General features: G+C 46.5%; 1 protein-coding gene across 5 annotated transcripts in view; it reads right to left on the bottom strand.

Moving 5' to 3' along the window:
- Positions 1 to 62: 62 nt before the first annotated feature.
- Positions 63 to 23,347, bottom strand: part of rassf5 (Ras association domain family member 5) — a 28,651-nt gene continuing 5,366 nt past the window's right edge. Inside the window, exons 2-7 of one of the 5 annotated variants that reach the window (XM_071517807.1) lie at positions 14,473 to 14,597; positions 12,490 to 12,495; positions 4,629 to 4,742; positions 4,178 to 4,511; positions 3,285 to 3,400; positions 63 to 2,642 (exon numbers count right to left, since the gene is read on the bottom strand). In XM_071517807.1, coding sequence (XP_071373908.1) covers positions 2,499 to 2,642; positions 3,285 to 3,400; positions 4,178 to 4,511; positions 4,629 to 4,742; positions 12,490 to 12,495; positions 14,473 to 14,597 — 839 coding nt within the window. In that variant the 3' untranslated portion in view covers positions 63 to 2,498. Of the gene's footprint in view, positions 2,643 to 3,284; positions 3,401 to 4,177; positions 4,512 to 4,628; positions 4,743 to 10,782; positions 11,819 to 12,489; positions 12,496 to 14,472; positions 14,598 to 23,347 lie in introns of those variants that run through there. The other 4 variants (XM_071517809.1, XM_071517805.1, XM_071517806.1 and 1 more) reach the window with 4 other exon arrangements.

Raw genomic sequence — 23,347 nt, 5'->3', positions numbered from 1 at the left:
GTATTTACTAAAACCATATAAGAACCAGGAACATGAGGACAAGAGAATTCCATAAAGGGATGACCTTTTTATTTTGATTATCTGTACAGTTCTACTGATATTTTTATACACACTTCTTCAAATAAAACAAAATAAATTGCAGAAAAGCATTAAGTATTCACATCCTTGACATATTACCATGTCGAGGGGGTGAACCATGAAATAAATTACACGCGCGCGCACACACACACACACACACACACACACACACTTCACGGAGGGTTGTAAGGACAAATGAGTGTTAAGGTTAGGGTACAGAAGGGGGAATTACATATATAACACCAACCCCAACCCCAACCCCAACACAGCACCCATACATGCAGCCAGGCACATGTGCACTGAAATACACACACACACACACATTCACACACACTGTACATACACAAGGGCGCATGGAACAAAAGGCACTGCCAGCAGGAACAGCATGGACACTGAATGGTGGCCTAGAGCAGAACAGATCTGAAGGTTTGTGTTTGGGAAGAACACTGAGAATCATGTGCTTATGGACAACGGGCCTCATTTATCAGTATTTCTCTATGGATCAGATGATGCAAGATGAAGGTGTGTGATGGTAAAATGCATTCAATATATGAAACATGCATGCCAAATGTTTTTCCAAGACTCATTACTATCTGATTTGCTGTTGAAATGTACTATATTACATGTGCGGTCCATCCATTTTCTGTGGATCTTACTTGATAAGTGAGGCCCAATGAGGGGGAGTTGATGACACACAGACTCTTTATCACACACTATTTACATTATCCTCACCGGTGAGCACACACACACACTAACCAGTGAGAACGATACCAAAACAATAAGGATATTTATATTCATAATAATAATAACAACAAAGTTAAACCTTTTCACTCTTTTTCCAATGTCTACATATATATACATATGCATCGCAAACACATCATTGGTACATCATAGTCATTATCATGAGTTCACTTGTTTGGGGAAAAATAAAAAAAACAGAAATGCATGCCCCTTTGTTTCTACAGAGCTGTGGGCCGTTCAGTGGCCTGCATCTATATGTGCAAAACAGAAGCTGGTTTAACTTTTAAATATGCCACCTTTAATTAGATACAGCTCCTAACGTCTCTCTTCCCTTTAAACCCCGCTCAATAGATCTGTCCCTTTATGCTTTGGTGTAAAAATCCTTTCACATTCAAATACAACCCATAGGTGATAACAGTGTATGTTAAAATGTATCCGTAAAGGTATGTGGAGTGCCACGCTCAGTAGGACAGCAGCTTCCTTTCAGGGTGGAGTTCATGCATTGGCTGGGTTGGTTAGGTCAGAGTTTAGGGAGGGAAAGTAAAGAGAAAGTCACAGTTAACATCCCCTTATATGTGAGAAAGGAAGGGGTTAGGTTTGTGTGTGGGTGTGTGTGTGTGTGTTTGGTGGGGGCTCTTATGTAGAACTGCAGTCAGGGAACAGTTGTCTGATTTGAAATCTTTATATCAGTGAAGCATCTGACAGCATCTCCATACCAGTGAAGTCTTCTAACGTGGCATTAAAGCAGGACACACCCTGTGATAGTAAGAGATAAACAAGGCAGAGATAATGGGACAAGGCGGGCTAAGATGGGAAGGGGGTGTCTCTCTCTCTTTCTCCTCCTTTAGGTTTCCTCTTAGCTCAACATGCTCCCTGAGAAAAATCAGAGAATGGATATCACTTTCTCTTCTTTCCATTCCCCCCTGTTCTAGCATCCAAAGCAAAACACAACCCTCTGCCTCCTACCATTGCGTCAGCATAAGCACTGACAGCCGGCACTCCGACCCTGCCCCTAAACACCTCCCTCAGCTTGAAGAGATACCAGCAATATAATGGAATATGTCAAGGTGACGCCTTATACATCAAGTTATCAAACACTCCAAAAGATACACTCAGTATGATTGTCCTTCCATCCCAGAAAGTTGCTGTGAAAAGTAATCATGTCTTCTGTTTTTAATTCTAACTGTATGTGCGGGGGCGGGACGAGCTGAGAGAGACTCATGCATAAGTAACACTTGCAGTAGCAGCAGCAGCAGTAGCAGAAGAAGAAGAAATCTTTAAAAACACCATCGGATCAGACCGTATCACATCAGTCCCGGATGAAATCTCAAAACCACAGTCACAGATCTTCATCTGTGCGCGTCCTTGGCGATGAAAACACACCATTTGTCCACTCCGCTATTAGACCACACACACCGTAGCCTTTCACATCTCTCTCAACCCCTGATTTCTCTCTTCAGAGGGCAGATGCATGGTTGGGGGGGGGGGGGGGCTGTATGTGTCCTGAGAAAAGGTGTGTGTCTGTGTATGAGTGTGTGAGCGTGTGTGTAGGTGTGTGGAGACTGGGAGGCAAGTTCAGCTCTGGCTCCGGTCTCTGAATAGATCCCGGGCCCATGAGGGGTCAGCGTTCAAAGGTCAGTCTGTCCCTGGGTCGGGGTCATAAGGTAACAGGTGAGGGGTCAGGGGTCGTGTTGTCGCAGCGCCTGCTGTAGTTTCTGTCGGTACGCGGCATATCTCTGCTCCACCGTCCGCACGCGCTCAGCTTCCTCCTTCCCCAGGATTACCAGGAAGTTCTGCAGCTCTGGGACCGAGAACGCATGCCACTGTTGGAGAGAGTGAGAGAGAATGAGAAAGAGAGAGGGAGTATTATACCACTGCTGATACTGACACTGACACTTACTGATTTTTGTTTAAAGTCACAGTGAATCACAATGCATTTTGAGAGCATCTTGCTTCCTTAATGTGATGTATTAATGTGATGTTGGGGCGGGACATAACACAGGGAGGGATCATTCAAAAGTGTAAAAAATGGGATAAATAGGATATCAGTTTGCAAGAGAAAGGTTTCAGTTTTCCAGGATGTAAAAGTAATGAGATTTTGATATAAAAATACAATTAAATGTCTTTTTTGGCATAAATTGTCAAATAGGTGTATGGTATGATAGTTAGAATGAGATAAAAAGGCAAAAAAAAGGAGTCATTTTTAATTTCAGCGTGACTTAAATTATTATGAGCCATCTGTGAATGTCTGCAATATTACATCTATTGAAATAGTATATTGCTTTGGCAGCGTCAATTATTTTCCTGTCATGCCAATAAAGCTTATAAAAATTGAATTGAGTGAATTGAGAGAGAAAGAGAGATAGCAAGTGCTTGGTAAGAATGACTCAGAATGTGCCTACATACCAAAAATGTGTGTGTGTGTGTGTGTGTGTGTGTGTGTGTGTATTTGTGTATTTTCTCACCTCTACCTCTCCAGTCTCATTCTCCTTGAGGACAAAGCTGAGTTGCTCTGGGTCTGGTCCTGCTATCAACCTCAGAAGAAGAGGACGCTCACACAGAGGAAGCTTCTGGAACAGATCTGCACACAGAGGAAAAACATGCTGTTTCAATGGCGGCTCTACATACAGTGTATTCAGTGAATGAGACAGTTCGTCCTTAAAACAATATTCCACTTAGTTTTAACATCGGGGTTATTTGGCACTTGACCACCATGAAAACCAGAATATAAACTAATCACCAAGATCGGATGCAGCTGGGACGAGTTTATAGCTTTCAGATTTTTACTTCCCATTCATTTGAATGAGGCCACGAAAATAGCCTGAAAACTGACATTTAACACGTTCGTGAACAGATTCAACAACAGATCCTGCTTTTCAGACAACAAAGCAGTCCTGGGTCCATCGTCATTTTGCATTTCTATTCTTGGTTTACACTAAAATTATTATTTAAAAAATAAAAGTAGATCCAATCTCCCAAACAGGAAGTATATCTCCTAAATGGTATCCCTCCGCTATGTTCTCATCAATCAATAAAAATGTTATTCGAGAAGAAATTCTAAAACATTGGACCCACACTCAGTTGAAAATCACAGCAGTGGGATCTGTTGTTGAATCTGTTCATGAACGTGTTAAATGTAAGTTTTCAGGCTATTTTCATGGCCTCATTTAAATGAATGGGAAGTAAAAATCTGAAAGCTACAAACTCGTCCAGCTGCATCCGATCTTGGTGGTTAGTTTATATTATTACATGCCGCTCAAGTTCCGAATAACCCCCATGTTAAAACCAAGTGGAGTATTGCTTTAATGTGCCATAAGCCATATTACGCATATTGGTGACTATTGTTATGTGGCCTTACACTGCCCGTCACGGTGTGTCTGCCTGTACAGGGCGAACTTGCGGGGATTGTCCAACACCATGAACTTCTTCAGCAAGCCCTGGATGACTTCTCTGGCTGTGGTCGCAGAGCTGATGTGGAGCTGCTTCACGCAGTCGCACGGCAGGTAGAAGGATGTTCTCTTTTCATTCTGCCCGCAGTCTGTCCCTTCCTGGCCTTCTGATGCTGGCCGACCGCGTCTGTCCGTCTGCCTGGACCCCCCCTCTGTGCCCGCCCCCTCCACAGCGGGGACCGTGACGGGTCGACTGAGCCTCAGGTTGACCTTGATGAAACCTGTGTAGGACCCATCTGAAGCCTGAGACGGAGAGAGAGTGGAGGGACACTTCAGTCTTTATATGTGCACTATAGTTGCTGTATGTGGATCCTTAACGTTATACAGTAGCCACCTACGACACATCTCTTGGAAACTCACCAGTTTCATGCCATTCTCAGAGACTTGAGAGTTGTAATCGTCTATCCTGGTCCGCACCTCTTCCTCTGACAGGGTTTTTGTCCTTCCCTCCTCTTCCTCCTTTGCCTCATTCTGCTGTAAGGTATAGATAGAGACATAGATACAGAAAGAGAGAAACAGAGAGAGAGAGAGAGAGAGAGAGAGAAGAGAAGTAACCGGTAAGTACTGGTAGTTTACTACTGTAACCAGCAGATGGTGCTGCTTCAAGCACAAGTTGCGTAAATAACAGATTCTCTCTCCTCCTCCTTTGCTCAAGTTAATGCATGGATATCTGAAGTGTAGCTGAATATCAGCCACTCAACACCAGAAGGATAAGACACTCAGCATACACCCCCCCACCGACACACACACACACACACACACACACATACATCCCCAAACTGTTGACTGACTCTAGAGCATCTCAGGTTGTACACTTGGTCAATGACGTGACTCGCGTGACCACTTCCTTTGATTTTTTCTGTCAGCACCTCAGCCAGATGTTGCTCTCTGTGGTCTCTCTACATGAGAAGTACTACTGTGACTGCACCTCCCTCTCCCATCCTCCATCTCTTCCTCCTCACTATGGTTGCACAACTCTGCCGCTCTTTTGCTCCACATGGGGACAGGAAATCTTGTGAATGGAGCAGGTGACACATTCAGCGTTACAGCATGGGCATATTGACAAGTACGGCTTCTCTCTCTTCATCTCTCTCTAGCTTATCGTAGGAGGGAGGGAAGAGGGATAGTAAGCGATGAATGGCGGTGAAGGAAGGAGGAGAGGGAGGTGAGGGGGTAAAGAGGGGAGGCAGTGAAGGGAGCGAGAAAGGGGTGAGGAATGATGAAAGAGCGGCTGCTGAGCCAGCCTTAGCAACACAGAGTTTGACTGGGTTATTTATAGCAGTGGGATGCATCCTCTCTATCGCACAATGGCGATTTTTTTCTGCCTCCTCCTGTTCATTTGCATTTTCTGGGGCAGAGAGAGAGAGAGAGGGAGAGAGAGAGAGAGAGGAGAGAGAGAGAGAGAGAGAGAGAGAGAGAGAGAGAGAGAGAGAGAGAGAGAGAGAATGCAGGGCAGGAATCATTTATGTATGGGAGTCCTCAGGTTGTGTGATAACAGAGTTAGCTGAGCTTCATTCAGCACAGATGTGGTAAGTGCATGTGTGTGTGGGTGTGTGTATGTGTTTGCATGGGCATATAGACTGAGGTGCCTGGTGGTAATAAACAACACACACACACACACACACACACACACACACACACACACACAGCCTGAGCATAGCTTAGCTCATCCTGGCTGGCATTCAGCAGTGGGACGTGATAACATTCAAAATTCAAGGCTGAAGTCTAGAGATAGAGATGCCAGGACTGAACCCACTATGCGTGTGTGTGTGTGTGTGTGTGTGTGTGTTTTTATGTGTGCATGCGCATGTTTATGTGTGTGTGAATGGAAACAGCAAGGACAGGATGTTGTGTCTGCTCTCCTCTCTTGTCTGTCATCACAGCTCATTCTCTTTCTCTCTGCTGCCTTTCTTTTCTCTTCCGTACTTGTCTTCTTCTCCACTGTGCAGTTAATAAGGCCCTATTACATCATGGCTAATGGTCATATTTGGGTGTTGCAGTGGAACAGCAGTTAATGACGCTGACGCTGCTGTCGGCACATAGGACTGAATGTCACAAACTCAAACAGCATGAAATCCCTCTTAATTAGGGTGCAAATACGAGTGTTTCTATTAATATTACTGTTAACAGCCTTGGTCTCGCCCAAAACCCATACAAACTATTAATTCATCTGGATTAAAAAAAATAGTTATTTTACTGACCTAACTGCGTTCATGTCAGAACACAATAAAAATCCATATATTTGAGCAAATACTCTGAAGCAAAGGAGGACAATCTGAGGGATAAACCCACATAACTACAGAAGTGAAAGTGTGTGGTACAACAGAGGGTCAAGAAGGGAGTCAGCGACGTGGGAGGAATTCATACATCTAGGATTCCTCCCAGTCTTTAAGCAACAAAGTGAAAAGAACCTCGCAGGAATTCCTGTGTTTGTATCCAAGCTGCTAAATATATCAGGCAGCGCCCTGCCCTCCCTTTCTGCATACCAGTGAGAGTGGTCAGAGGACAATACAGTGGGACAATAGTCCAGCTTCCGCCCCTGCTGGGTCCACAGGGCGCTGTGCTGGGCAACCGCCCTGACCGGACCAGACCATGGGGAGGCTATGAAATAGATAGACGTGAAATGTCTTGAACAGTGTGCCCAGAGAGAGCCGAGTGCTTAAAGGAATACGCAAATAATACGTTTTTGGAAGATTGGCCAGCTTACCTGTTAAGTGACAAGAACATAGACACCGAAATCATCCATGTGACCCCAGTATTGTTGGCTCCAATGCTCTATGCTAACTCTTTAGCATACAGTATGTTGAGTGATAGTTGGTGATTAGCATTATCTAAAGTAAGAAGACTAACCTTACAGTATAAACATATAAACATTACAGTTGCATAGTGATTTTTAGTTGTACAGTCTTCCATCACCCACCATATTCATTTCGTATGTAAACATGGAAACTACTCGCTGGTCGTACAAACAGTATGTTATTTCAGCATATTTTGTAAAGATTCTTCCAATCTCCTACACAAAACTGTCAGACATGGCGGTATCATATCATTTATGATTTCATTTACTTACTATTTAACTTTAGAGCTCCTACAAGTCCTCATTTTTTCTCACTTTTGAGAAAAAATGCTAGTCATCTGCTATCACTCAACGTGATAGCAGTGTATGCTAAAGTGCTAGCATGAAGCACAAACAATCTAAGAGGAACCCATGGATGAGGCAAGCGGTGTGTGTGTTCTCTTCACTTAATGGGTAAATTGAGCAAGGGCCATTCCCCCAGATTAATAAATAAATAAAGAAGATTTTAAAGGTGAGTGGATTGTGAAAAACAGCCCAAGAGAAAGGCAGAGAGAGAGAGAGGTGCAGGCCATGCCAACCAATCAAATGGTGTGATACAGATGGACGCAAGGCAGCTTGTGTGTATAAGATATCTAGAACTGTTACATAAGGATCACACACACATGTATACGTGCCATGCTTATACTCACACACACATAAACACTCACTCACACACACACACACACACATACCTCAGGGTGACATGGGTAAGTGTTGATGCTCTAACTCTGATGAGATCAGACAGGGGAGGTCATATGTCTACTTGTAATGTCTCTGCCAAGTAGAGAGTAATAAACCATGCGCCAAACTTTATGTGTGCGTGTGTGTGTATGTGTGTATGTGTGTGTGTGTGTATTACCTGACCACCTATCCTTAATTTGAACTGACTCTTCTGACTCTTAACTTTATTAGTCAAACCCGGGAGTGTGACCATTACGACAAAGAGGTTGCCTGCGTCTGTGTGTGTGTGTGTGTGTGTGAGACAGAGTGTGTACGTGTGTGAGAGAGAGAGAGCGTGTGTGTGTGTTTGTGTAATCGTAAGGTAACACTACACTCTGGGGTCTATTACCATTGGCCATCAAGGCTCAGGAAACTGGCTACAGACGGAAAAGAGACACCTCGTCCTAAACTGGGTAGTGAGAGAAAATATGTGAGAGAGAGAGAGAGAGGGAGAGAGAGAGAGACAGAGAGAGATAATGGCTTAGAATGACTACTAAAACCGCTGCCACCATTCCTATCTCACTGGGCCAGATCAGAATCTAGAGGGTATGTGGGTGAAGTTAGAATGCATCTCTTTAGATCATAGTACTGAAATACAGAAAAACATTATGACAAATTACCTTTCTGTGATGTGCAAGAAATGCAGACATAATTTAACAATCACACATGGACATGCACATAACACCCACCCACACACACACACGCACGCACGCACACACACACACACACACACACACACACACACACACACACACACACACACACACACACACACACACACACACACACACACACACACACACAAGGAATAGTGTGTGTTAGCTCAGCACCATTAGTAGGTCAAGTGTTGAGGATGAGAAGCACAGTCCAGAACACACACGCTGATTCCATTTCACAGCTCAGAGACCTGGGTCTGCACACACACACACACACACACACACGCACAAATCCTTGTTTCGAACTAATGCTGCCTGCTGTGTGCTGTGTATGGTGTGTGAGACTGTCTATGTAGTGTGTACGTGTGTATGTGAGTGTGCATTTCAAGTGTTAATTATAAACAACAGTGATTTAATTCATTCATTATCACTGCATCAAAGAGCAGACCAGAGAAAAGTGTACATGCCTACAGACACAACACACACACACACACACACATGCAAAACACATTAAAGCTGGCTGGCTTATCTGGAGCAATGGGCTCAGCTCTGGAAATAATTACAGTAATAAAGAAAAGAGGATCTGAACCTCTACCGCTCTTATGATGAACATACGTATCTCCCTCTGTGTGTGTTTGTGTGTGTCTGTGTACGTACATGCACGCAAGCATGGAACTAGACTGAACTGGACACCTTGATATATACTAATGTCTTATACACATACCTTCTAAATGTGTCCATTGACAGTATTGAGGTGAGAGAGCTGTGAACCTGCTAAGGATGCCACACAGGTCTTTGCATGTCTCCTTTTCATATTCAAACACAGGAAAAGAACAGACACTTTCTCTGCACTGGGAGATTGCAGGGCAACTTTTAGTGCTCTGCCAGTAGACACAATTCAATTACTATTGAGGACTCAGAGCCCATTCCTTCCCATGTTCAATAGCTGATAGTGCTGCCATATTATATTTCATGCCATTTTGCAATGGCTCTGCGGTGCCAAAGGACACCACCCAAATTAACCCCCATCAGCCGGCAGCTTCTCCACTGGCAGGCCAGACAAGCTAACCCCAATACCCTTCTGTCTTAGCACTCCGCAACCTTAACTCCACACTCTGACAACACAGCTGGTCAATTATTTAGAGATTATGCTCTCTCCAAATCAGATGCCAACAGCACTGCCAGGTCCAAGACACTTAGGAGAGGGCTGAGCATGTTTACGTGGATGTAGATGCAGGCCTACGTAGCTTCAAGAATTTAATCTCAAGGCAATCAGAAACACTTCCCTTCGTACTATGTATCTTTCTCTCATTCTTTCTTTCCTTCTTTCTCTCTCTCTCCCTTGCTCTCTGTATAGAAAACATTAATCACGCACAACATGGGACAATCCATAACAATAGAATAAGCAACATCGATCACTCACAGGATATATTATATGTTATTATATTACATAATCATCTATTAACTAATCAAATGGACTGTACACCACGACCAAATCTCTGGAAGTGTCCACAGAGTGCAAATCTTGATCATGTGTATCCAATTGTGTGTGTGTGCGTGTGTGCATATGGATGATGATACTAGTGGATAGAAAAATGAAACAGTTGCTACGGTAACTAGAAAAATGGCTTGTAACAGTTAAGTGGTTGCCCTCCACACACACATACACAAATATATTGGTGTAAAAGTATCAGCCTCGTTTCTACGGAAACCTCTCCCACGCAATCTAGAGAAGAAGCCTCTAGTGCATCAAAAAGGTCAATATAGTCTCATTAACAGCTACGCACTACCTCTGCTAAAACATAGTAAAGAGCATTTTCTCTCTGTGGACTGTTGTTATGCCGCACCTAAGCCACAATCTGAGATGGGGCCACGGCATAAACAGCAGTACAGTTAGGAGCACTCTTGTCTCCAGTCTCCAGACAGTGTTTTCAGGTGCAGTATGGGTTGGGGTTATGTTATCCACTCACATGACACAGAAGCTGTCAAAAGGCATCGTTGCGCAGCTCAAGGTTAATGAGCAAGGCTGAGAGGGCCGCTGATCAATGTTAGAAAACAGATGGATGACAATAACACCCCCCCCCCACCTCTTACACACATCCACATACACCTAAAGGGCCCACTCAGGCACACACAAACAGCACCACTTCCTCTCGATACTTCTCCTTTTCAGCTGAATGTTCCTGACATGACCGGCAGATTGTTCCCCACCCCAACCGAAAACACCAGCCATAGACCCATCTGAGTTCTTCTTACTCCCCACCCCACCACAGTCTAATCGAGCCTAACCCCAGTGCTGTACCTTAGCCGCGTGTTTGGGCTTGCGGAAGAAGGAGGTCTTGGCTGTGAAGAAAGTGAAGTCTTCGCTCTCGTCGTCCAGGCTGCAGTACCCACTGCTCATGCTGTTACTGCTGGTCATGGAGGGGGTCAGCACCGTGTTGACAGTCATGGAGAGGTCCAGGTCCGGGGCCGGCCTCCGGCACGATGACAGCTTTAGGAAGTGCTGTTTTTCCTTGAAAGGCAGGGCTGATGTGACACCCGGCCACGATCAGAGTCTACGAGCATCTAACTGTCCCCTACTCATCCAGAAAAAGGCAGAGCTCCTCAGCTGATGCATCCAGAGAGCGTAAGGCCCACCTGCAGGGGTGAGGAGAGGGTGAGACAGGTGAGGTCGGCTCAGATTCGGCGCTCGGCGTGCCACCGGAGAGGGACCAGGAAATCCGAGAGCGAGCACAGACGTGTCACTTCCTCCTGTGACGCTGGTGTCACACACATGCGCGTGCACGCACCCTATATGCACATAACACGCAGTCGTGCACAGCTAAAAATGCACACAGGCATATGCAGCATGTAACCGCCTCTTACGTGCGCACGGGCACGCACACTGGTGTCATGGAGTCAGATTACAGCTGGGTTTCAAGTTAACCCCGCTCACCTGAGAGCACCTGTCATACCCGCAAACGAACACACATAGAGGCAGCCGTGCGATGCCACACACACACACTGTCCTCACTCCCTCCTGTGCTGAGTCTCTGTATGATGATCAGCTGGTAAGACGCACAGCTGTAGGTTCAATTCAGAGAGTCCAGGTTGCAGCAGCTCTGTTATGCCGGTGTTTATGTGTGTGAGCGTCCGTCCGTCCCTGGAGTCCAGAGTGAATAGTGGTGGAAGACCTCTTGGCTGCAGCAAACAAGCAAACCACACTGAGAGACGCTCACCGACTTTGTGCTCCTCCTCTCCTCTCTTCCTCCTTCTCCTCTTCTTTTCTTTGCCTTGGCAGTACTACTACAGAGACAGATGCCTCCCACTCAGCCTCTCTCTCACTCTCTCTCTCTCTCTCTCTCCCTCACTCTCTCTCTGCACCCGTTCTGCTCCCTCACTCTCTTGCAGCCTTGCTCAACCATCTGTGGTTGAGTGTGTTATCAGCCTGCAAGCTCTGTGCTGAGCCACACAAACACCCTCCCCCTTCTCCCTCCATTCTCTCTCTTCCTGCTAGCTACTGCACCCTGCAGAGCCTAGCCACTTCCTCTTACAGAAGGCGAGAGAGAGAGCGAGAGAGAGAGAGAGCGATGGAGAGGGGCATAAAGGCGAAAGAGAAACACTGATGAATGAGAGAGATGAAGCCTCACAGCTCCCCGTTTTAAATAAGAGCACTTGATTTGCAGTGGCAGGGAGCAGCTAAGAGACTGGGGAAGATGGCTGCTCTGCCGTGCTAATGACGTTTCTTCTGCAGCATGTTATGGTTGACTAGAAACCTGAGGCTAGCACCACAGCAGCTGCATAATATGGAGCTTATATGTAGGACCACACGGCATAATTAGAGAGAATGAACCCAGATCGATGCCCATCCATGGAAGCAAATGCAGGGAACAGATACAAAAACACAGACCTAGCTTCCACCCAGCTTCACTGCTGCCTGTGGTATAAGGGGGGAGCCACAGTGCTTAAAGTAAGATTAACAGCATATTGTGTGATTACCCTCAGGCTAGGGATTACGGTGACCCCTAACCTTACACTGACCCTACTAGCTGCCCTCTGACCCTGGCAGTGACACCCTCATCAAAAAAGCAGCTAATGCTCCTATCACCACTGAGATGGATGGCAATGTGTGTGTATGTGCATCTGTGTTTGTGTCTGTGTTTGTAATATGATTTGAAATATTCCCGGACCGGATTAAAGTAAACCTCTATATGACACTGCTGGAGCTGGAGGACAGCTAAACAGCATGCCACCCCTTCTGACACAGAGTGTGTCTCTCTGTCAGGTTTGAGGCAGCCGAAGACAGATTACCTGCAGCCTCGGCCCTCGCTTCCATCAGTATAATCACTATTGGAGAAGGCAGTGGGCTGGGGGTGGGATGTTGCACACACTCACACACACACACACTGAATGACGCTGCTGCTGCTGGCTTTATGTCGATGAAGCCCGGTCAATGCTGTCGGTGCGCTGCATGTATGTGTGTGTGTGTACTGAAGAAAAAGGGAATCAATTTCTGCTGATGCACACGCAAAGAGGACTCTTAAAGATAGAGAGGAGAGAGAGCGAGCGCGCACGCGCGCACACACACACACACGCACGCGCGCACACACACACACACACATAAACACACACACAGGCACAGGAACAAAAGAGCAGAGGGGAGAGAGGAGGACCGTAGGACATAACTCGTCATCTCTCCTCTTGTCTGCAGTACAGTGCGCTCTCTGAACCAACAGAGTGGACAAAGACAGAGTTTAACATGCCTCCAAGACACATATTCAACTCTCTCTTAATTCTGACTTTAGCTCATTACTGTCAACTAGACCGTTATTATACTCGAAAAACTGAGTGTGACAGTGTTTAGGCTCTGACGACTCTACATAAGTATATATGCTAATATTTTTATACCAATAGATGTGGAATGTGGAAACATTCATGTCTCAACTCTTTCTGGAAAAAATTGCCTCAATTCTAGTTTGAGCAATTGTTAAAATTTACTGTATTTATCCCCCTCCCCTCTTCCATCTTTGCCACCCACTGTCAGTGTATTTCAGAGTAGCATGCTTGTGTGATTACATGTGTATTGTGTGTGTGTGTGTGTGTGTGTGTGTGTGTGTGTGTGTGTGCTCTGTAGAAGCAGTGTACTACCTGGCACACTACCAGGGGTCTAATTTTGTGTTATCTGCCCCCTGGGCATGGCATGACTGCCAACTCTCTGCTGCAGGCCTGCTGGGTATCCATCTAGCTCTCTGAGTGTGTGTGATGTGTGTGTGTGTGTGTGTGTGTGCGTGCTGTGCCACACTGCGTGGGTGACTGAAGCTGGGATGCCAAGTGCAGCACGCAGACTCACTCACTCACTCACAGGCTCCTCTACACACACATGCATATGCACAAAGAGTGGGCGAAGTACTATTTTGAGGGAGCATTTTACATAATTACTGTATCATTGGATAAACTGTAGCTCATACAGTATGAGAGTGTGGGCGCAACAAGACCAGAGCGCGTTTGCACGAAAGCAGGAAGTGAGCTTTGTTTTGGGTTTTTTTTTAATGTAGCGGACCATGCCTTGAATAAACAGCCACAGATGTCTAGTTTCTACCCTGCTCCCTAACACTTGGCTATATTGTGTTAGAGCAGAAACATTATTTGCAGGCTAGATCCTATTAGCATTTAGATAGCACATGTAATGGGAACACAAGGTGTCATCTTTAACAAACAGCTAGTCCATATTAGAGGCTCCCTAGAGAGAAAATACAGCTTCTGAGGTGATGTAATTAGTTAATATTCATGTCCTGTGATAGAAGCCGAGGAAATGAGGACAGCAGTGGCACTGGCCCTACCGCTGATGGAATAAAACAAGCCTACACTGCCAGGGAGTGAAACAGGAGGGTGGGGTGTGGTGGGTTGCCAAAGGAAGAAGAGGAGAGCAGGCGGAGGAGAAGGACACAAAATGGCTCTAATAGCTGTACCCTTCACTGAATTCACTACTCAGGAGTATCAGGGTAATGCTCACCTTGTGTTGAGGGGCTGTGGAGCAGTGGCTTCTGGGAGATGGAGTTTCCTCAGGCTTCCTGTCCCTCTGGTTGCAGTCCAGCTGGACCTGGTCCTCACACTCCAGGTGACAGGTGTAGCTGCAGTCTGACAGACACACAGACACACCAATCAGTGAACCGCAACAAAATGACATGCCATCATTCAGCTATCTAACATCTTGTGTTTGCTCTACTCTGCTGGGGTCGTTCCTGTGAGAGAGTGAGTGAATTATTGATTAGCCAGCTGATTAAGTGGCAGATATTGTTGATAACCAGAGATAACTCTGATTCAATACCATAACATATGCAGTCACACCATTAACCTCCTATTACATAGCAAACTGACTCCACCTAGTGGTTGATGCCAGACATACAGCTAATGGCTATTAGCCAGAACACAGAATATTCATTAACAACAAAACACAACTGACCACAATGTGTTTGTGTATAGTCAGACTGAGTGAAAATAATTCCACCGACCTACAAGAAACACCTATCATTATAGTGTGCAAATATAGGCTGATGATCAAATAGGATACCTGTCAAAATCCAGCATCTTAACTTACTAATTACACCTTTGAGATCCTCTTCTGTTGTTACATCAAGCTCAATCCACTAGATGGCATTTAAGAGATGCATCAGAATCAGAATTGCTTTATTTTGCTACATAAAGAATATGATGATTTGACATAATAGGTGCAGCACAGAACATAAGAGGGCCTCACATATTATACAAACAAGACATACTGTATAACAATAGATTAAACACAGACACACTACACTTATACATTCAAGGACAAAGAACTGTACCAGTACAACAGTGACATGGTCAACTCCCATCCACTGTTCGACAGGGAAAGAATAGATCTGGGTATTTCCCCAAAACTTTCCAAAGTAGTCTACTGTTCCTTAAAGTTTTAGCTGGGACCACATATGACGGTTTGTTTATGCCTTGCAGACTTTGTGGCCTCAGCCAGAGCCTTTCCACTGAAACACACAACCCCAAATCTCACTTCTCCTCTGTCGGTGAGATAGTCCATTTTTAAAGGAAAGAGAGAAGGCTCTTAAACCACATGAGCAAAGAGAAGATCAGAGTACAGAGAAATGGGGAAACTCTGAGTCAGATCCTCTTTATGGTGCTCGTGCAGACACACTTCTTTAAAACTACTGTAGGTTACACCCATTCATCAGGGTTCAGCAACAACAACAAAATATTGTGCTGAAGAGAATACACACAAGCTAATCCCTCACTGATAAGTTGAAGGACCCCTATAATACTTAAAGGATCCGGCGCACCTCTTCATCGCTGCTGTCACTGCGGTCATTGCTGGATAAATAAGTTGAGCTAAGCTGAGCTGCCACCATGCTGTTATCCTGTTCCTCATATTAGCCGCTCTGTCTGTATCCAACACAGAGAGGGTCACCACTGCTTCTCTACTCAGCAGCAGCATGGTAACCAAGGCAACAGGCCCTCTTCTTGATGCAGAAAGAGACGCAGGCCTCTACTGTACTTGTATGATGCTTAGTGTCAGAGCTGTGCATGCTCTACTTTCATAAGGTGGTTTCACTGGTGGATGGGTTTCATTCCAAAACGATAAACATGTAGCCAGTGCTCAGTATTTAAAAATCACATATGTCACATATGATTGCATCCTCTCAAATGCTATTATTTTATAAGCTAAGGGCTCAAGCTAGCTAAAAACTAGCTAGCTAAAAGCTATCTAAAAATGTTCATGTCAGTAATCATGTGGTTTCCAATGGTGGATACCTTATTTTGTATTCTATGTCAGCATGGGATATAGATATAGTAGGCCTGATAATTCAAGTAGGGGTGAGAGCTGAAACAGGAACTGGAGTAACATATACAGTAATAGAGAAGCAGGGACATGGAGGAGTGCGTAATGGACAGTGTGTGGAAGTGTGGGGGGGCAGAGAGAGAGAGAGAGAGAGAGAGAGAGAGAGAGAGAGAGAGAGAGAGAGAGAGAGAGAGAGAGGGCAGAGCAAAGGGCTGTGATGCCTTGCTGACAGGTGGGATGGGTCTAGGAAAGAGGAAAGGGCAGATAAGGCATACACTGCCCATGACAATTTAGAGGTCACCACAGAAATAGAGGGAGAGAGAGAAAGGGTGTGTGTGTAAGAGAGAGACAGACTGGCAGATTGGTAGAGAGAGAAGCCAACCCAAACAAAGATGGAGGAAACACGAAGGGAAGGGAGAGGAGAAACTCCCATCCTGCCCTGCCTTCTCTCATTCCCTCTGTCCCCCCTCTATCTGGATTAGAGATCATGCCTCCATCTCTAACTCAGGTCAACCTCACAGTTCTCTTACTGTCATTCTAAAGGCAGAAAGCAGCCTGGTTATGAGGCCTTGCCCTTTGGCTTTAGCCTACAGTGTGTTTTGAGGACAGGAAATTCCGCTAGGAGGGCGGCAAGGAAAATGGGAGGAACGCTGAGAGGTGGAAACTTTCTCTACGCCCCACCTCTGATACACCACTGTCAACAAGAGAGGTAGACCTGGGATCCTGCATCATTCCCACACTGATAACACTCTCTCTCCCTCTCTCACACACACAAAAAGAAATCAGTCAGTATCAGTCAGTATGTCAGTTTCTTTTGATTGGATCAAGTTCTGCTGCATGATTTAAGCAGAGTAAGTACATGACTAAACAAAACCCAGTGCTATGATTTATTTGTGACCACAGGGTCAGTGGGTTTTTAACTATGTGTCTGTGTGTGTGTGTGTGTGTGTGTGTGTGTGTGTGCGTGTGCAGTGCAGTGGGGGAACACTGATAACTGCTCTAAACAAGCTCTGATGGGATCAGACTGGCCAAAGCTCCCCAAAGACCCCCAAAGCTCCCCTTAATTCCTTGGTAAGACTGTGTAAGACCCGCAGAGCACACTTAAGGTTCATTAGTGACCGTGTTAATATCCTCGCCCCTATGCTGTAGCTACTAACCCCTGTTACCCCCCCTTTACCCCTCACCCAGACAAGCTGAGAAGACAACATGTCCCTCCCTCCATCTCCCCGCCATGCGTCTGTCTCTGTCTGGTGCCACACACACATCCTCCCTGACCTGAGAAACAGTGCTAATCTGTATCTGTCCCCCTCCGCTGTCTGTCCCACACCCACTGTTACAGAAAAACAACCACCCACATCCCCCATCTTCCAGGTCCTCTCTCTCTCTCTCTCTCTCTCCCCCACACACACACAGCACTCAGTCCAGTTCTCATCACACGCAGGAACATCTCGGGTTACAGGCGCCGATGCAGAAACTGGATGATTTTCTGGCTCCTTGAGCTTCCGAGGAGAATGAGATTGGAGAGAGGGAGGGAAAGAAAACAAAAGAGTGAGGGTGAGAAGATAGACAAGAGAAAAACATGACAATGGAAAAAATGACACCAAGCAGCCTCCACCAAGAGAATGTGAATGGCTGCTTTTGGGAACTGGCAATCAATCCCATCATTAAACTCTCTGCGATCGAAGCTCTCCCTCGCCGCCGGTGTGATCGACCCTTGTGCAGCAGAGGAAGCCTAGAGGGAGTCACCAATATAGATCCTTACTACCGGACAGGCCGGCAACACGGCTTTGTCATTCTCTTTTTCAGATTATCTCCTTCTATCTATCTATCTGTCTCCCCCCTTTCTCTCTGGAGGCAGTGGCAGTGGAAATGCAGTCAGACTGGAATGACGGGATAACAGAGATCCTCTCCTCTCCTCACTGAGAGCCGTCTCCTGTACTGTGGAGGAGTAACCAAGGCCAGTCTACCATGATGCCACATGACACCACCAGCCCTTCTCCTGTTGAGACAACAGACACAGAAAAGGATCGAGACATGGTGGCTCTCTGCAAGGGAACAGACACTGATGACTGTTTATGGCTCAGCTTCATCACAATCATCTCTGGGGGTCCTGGCCCTGTGTGTGTGTGTGCGTGCGTTTAGTGTCATTACTTGTGCACTCTAAATTCAACTCTTCTAATGAAAGCTGACCATCAGTATGCCAGTGAGGTCAGTAAGTTGAGCTATAGGCCAAGACCCCATAAAAAACCAGCAGTGAGGAATCTCCACTGCTCGCTTTAACCAAGTCCAAGCAACTTCCCCATTAGAGAGTCTGAGTAACACTGTACTTTCCACTGCACAGCATAGGGAAACCCCTGCAGTCCCTAACACGGAGTCCAGGGTGGTAGTGGGATGGGGTTAGAGGACGCTGAGACTTCTGTTTCCAGGAATCAAGTCTCTATCCATCAGTCCAGCTGCCCGTCACACACACAAAAACCCTTCCAATCTGCTGACTCCGTCTTCCACTTTCTCTTTCTCTTTCAGCCTTCTCCCTCCCTTCTCTCTCTCTCTCTGCCTGTGTCAGCACGCCTCTCTGCCTGCATAACCTTGAGACTCCCTCTGGGTCACTAGATCACTGCTGCAGTTCCTCCGCCTGCTCATCAGCACTCGTATATCCCCGGCACCGCATCCCAAGGAGGTACACCTGATACTAGGCCTGCACACACACACATACACGCACTAAATCAGTGTAAGGGAAAGCCTGAATACACTCGAGTTTCACATTTGACAGAGCCACCTTGTAGCCACAGAAAACACACATACACAAAAATCCTTGCACTTCTATCTTTATGAGGACCTTCCATTGATTGCATTCATTCCCAAACCATAATCCTAACCTTAGACCTAACACTAAACTAGCTCCTTGAAGAAGTGAGGACCGTCAAAAATGACCTCATTATACAAAAATGACCTCAATCTGAAGGTCTAAAATCTCTCTCACACACACTGACCAGGATAAGCATTTCACATGCTGACCTACCAGATGTTGCCGAAATCAACAAGTCTCTCTTAACCTGGATAAAATCTGGCCTCATTCACTCTGACACACGTGTGTGTGTGTGTGCGTATGTGTGTCTGTGTGTGTGTGTGTGTGTGTGTGTGTGTGTGTCCTGGAAAAATAATTTGATTCTATATTTGGTACTGACATGTATCATTCTCTTACCTCCATCTCTACAGTATCTCTGTCTTCCATTCCTACCCCCCCCCATCTGTCCATCTAAAGACGTCCCCCTGAATCAATCAATCTATCAAACAAAGAGTAGGACCAAGCTTTAATTCAGCCTTCTTTGAAGGACGTATTCTGTCCAATGAGCAGCCAGGGTTATGCAATGCTTGGTAAATGGATGTGACTGAATGCTTAGAGGGGTATCTCCTCTCCGTCTCTTGCTTCTCAAGAGCATTTCTGCGGCTGATAATCATATCGTCGCTGTTGGGCGAAAAGCTCATCGTGCTAATTTTGATGGCTTTCATGTTGTAAATTCAGTTGAAGGATTAGATGCTCCTTTTCAAAACCATTTAGATAAAGTCAAAAATGCAAGGTCGTCCAGCTAAAAACAAGCTGTCTTAGCCCCTGAAAAGCTGTCATTTTGGAGATACCACCATGAATACAGCAGGACACAGAAAGTAGTACTCGGTGCACCTCACTTCGTTGTAAAGTCATCTTGATGATTTTTGCCACCTGATTTACAACGGTCTCTCCTATAGGCGTTATGTGCTAAAGGCCTTTAACTGGTTGACCGCCTGTTTAGCAGGTCCTGTCAATAGCATCGTCTGAGGGAAATATGTAGCTCTGTCAATAACAAGAGGATAGCCTAGACCCTGGACACATTCTGCCCTCCCCTAACACACATTATCCACCTCAACCACCTTGCAACAAAACCACTGCCACCGACATATTATATTCATAGTAGTTTTCAGGATTTGAGAAGAATGCAGCCAGTCAGCTTCATCCCAGATAATTACATGCTTTGCAGAAATGATAGAAGATGTGGTAGAAGAGGGACCGAGGAATCTGGTTTGGCCCGGTTAGTTCTTAAAGGATTTACTGGGCTTCCTTACAGGGGACGCGATCTAAAAATATCCATTATCTGGCTCCAGCGTTGATGCTGTTTACGAAGCTGTGCAGCATGACGTCACCCAGGTGGAGTGGTGAGCTCTTGATGAGCCGCTCCCTGAGTCATGTTTGGTCAGGGTCTTATCAGGCCCTTACAGGCAAGTGAGGGCATACACACACACTGTCTCTCTCTATCTCTCACACACACGCACACCCAAACAGACACACACAGATCCTCAGAGCAACTTTTGTTTTATTCACCTGTCCGTATCTTGCTGTAAATTAATCAATAATTCTGCAGCACCCGGCCATTTTACTTTCTGCCTCTTTTTTGCCCCAATTGCACATTGTGCTAATGTTACATTCTGTATTCATCACCCAACAAAACTACATTAGCCGGTCCTCTCTTTGGAGAAAACGTGGGAAAAATCGATGCTTTATTGCCATGCAGCCTCCAGCAGCTCACTCTCATCTCAGATTCCTGCTACAAATATGAAAGTCAATATGATAATCCACTCACATAGGGTATTCTCTACAGATTAAAAAAAACACTAGAGGTCTTTTGTGTGTGTGTGTGTGTGTGTTTGTGTGTGAGTGTGTGTGCGTGTGAGAGAGAGCGACGTTTATCTGTAGCCAGAATAAATTGTGGATCCCACTGCTTTCATCTGACCTGTTTACTGGAGTATTCTGCTGTTCACACCAATCTGCAGCCTCTGTCTCACTATTCACACCCATTCTGACAAACACACACACACACACACACACACGTGCACACACACAAAAGCGAGAGGGATAGATCAGCCGATGGATAGAGAGGGGGGGCAGGGGGGCAGAGGGAGGGGGAGACATAGACAAAGAGTAATGGGGCTTGAGGGCATTGCAGTTCACAGATAGACGGACAGATGCACACAATACCCAAATATTTTGGCCCATAGCCGGCCTGTGAGGCCAAACCTGCTCCAACTGACACAAGGCAACAGCATCTACTCATCATCTCCTTCTCCTCCTCAACACTGACTCCTCTTTTCATCACCACTGACCTCTGTCTTACCAGGCACTTCCTTTCTGTCAATTCTTAGATACCTTTTTAACTTTTATCTCTTTTATCTATCATTTCTCATTTCCCAATCTCTGTTCTTTACTACTTCAGCATTCTCATCTCTCTCCTCTCCTCTCCTCTCCTCTCCTCTCCTCTCCTCTCCTCTCCTCTCCTCTCCTCTCCTCTCCTCTCCTCTCCATACCTGAGGTGGGGAGCAGCGATCCATTGGAGGAGGTTCGTCGGAGGATCCGGAGGCTGTCACTCCAGGAGCGAGACTTGGGCAGCCTCTTCAGCAGCCGCCCCAGCCGACGGGACACCTGTCCGAAACAGGCGCTGCCCACCACCCCGTCCTCCCCTTCCGAATCTCCCCTGACCTCCTCCAGATGCAGAGACACCTGGTTGAAAAACGCTCTGCCCACCCCGACGCCTTCAACCGCCCCGGCCCCCGCCTCGGTCCCCACCTCTGCCTCCCCTTTGGCCACCCCGCGCCCCGGGATCAGGGGTGCTATCTGTGCCATGGATGGGGCATGGTGGCACCATCCGGCAGGCACCGTCCTGTGCGCGTAACCCTCGCTGGCCCTCCTCTCCTGCCCCCGGCCGCCCCTGTCCCTCTGAGGACTGCCCCAGCGCCAGCCCCCCCAGTGCCCCCCTCCGCCATCCCAGCGCAGCCACTCTGCCACCGGTGCCACGCTCCGAATAAACAGCCCCCTCTCCGCTCGCTCTGCCACCCCTCCACCTGTACTCCTCACTCAGTCTCTAATCCTCTCGCCCCTCTCTCTCTTTTCTTCTCTGGTCCACACCTGTCCGCTCTCTCTCACTTTATTCTGTGGACATAAGCCCCGACTCGCACTCTCACTGCCGGCACGCAACCTGTTCCTCTCTCGTTCCGCCGCTCTGCTGTTGTCAATGTTCCCTCATCCTCTCTCTCGTTCCCTCTCTCTCTCTCTCTCTCTCTCTCTCTGTTTCTGTCTCTCTCAGCTCTCTCCGTCTCTACTGCAGCACCCACACACTCTGCAGTAACAAACAGCCAGCTTAAAGAGACAGAGACCCCCAGAACAGAGACACACTCCTGGCTTCTCCCGTTTCCCTTCTCTCCTCTCTCTCCGACCCCGAGAGCCTTCCCTCTTTTCCTTCCCTCAGTGCTTGTCTCGGCACACTTCAGTCAGTGTCCGAAGACACGGTGGGATCTCCATACCGTGTAGAGGAGAAACGTCACACACCACTGCAGTGCTGGCTACTGATGCTGTCTCAACTTCCTCCGGCTCTCTCTTCTCCCCCCTTCTCTCTCCTTGGTGTGAAACTCATAGCCTGCTGAGGGGAAGTGAGTCAGCCATCCTATCTGACTCCACAACGGTGAGAAATCATATTAGTCTGAGTGACATGCATCATTGACTGTGTGTGTGTGTGTGTGTCTGTCTGCTTGTATGTCTGGGTCTTGGTGATGCACGGTCCGTTGGTTATTAATATGCACTGTGGAAGAGAGAGGACTGCTGGGAGTTCTCCTGCCCTACTTCTCCAATTGAAGAGTTTGGAAGCACAGGATGTACCTCATCAATTTCACACACTCTCTCTCTCTCTCTCTCACACACACACACACCAATGTATGACATAATCATGTGCAACACCATGAGAACGGTACGGATGATGCTCTGATGTCATGTAGTTATAACATCACACCTCTTTACTCGCCGCAGTGCATGTGAGGTTTGTGTATGGTGGGTTTCACATCATGTGTGTGTGTGTTTGTTTTTGTGGCCAAACATGCCCTCAGCCAAAGTGTGTGTTTAAGAGTCTCTTTGTCCTGTCCTTTCTACCCAAACCACCTCTTCCTCTGCAGTCCTGGTATCACTATCCACCAAGGGCGACCTAAATATAGCCTGGCTGAAAATCCCCACTGTTCTGCCATACATACAGCCGAGCAGCGACGC

The sequence above is a fragment of the Centroberyx affinis genome, unplaced genomic scaffold (assembly GCF_046629955.1).
Source record: "Centroberyx affinis isolate AG114_WGS23_722 - 3 ecotype Tasmania unplaced genomic scaffold, CSIRO-AGI_Caff_v1 ptg000522l_1, whole genome shotgun sequence".
NCBI classification, from domain to species: Eukaryota; Metazoa; Chordata; class Actinopteri; order Beryciformes; family Berycidae; genus Centroberyx; species Centroberyx affinis.
The sequence above is the reverse complement of the archived record's forward strand: the minus strand, read 5'-3'. Positions and strand labels throughout refer to the sequence as shown.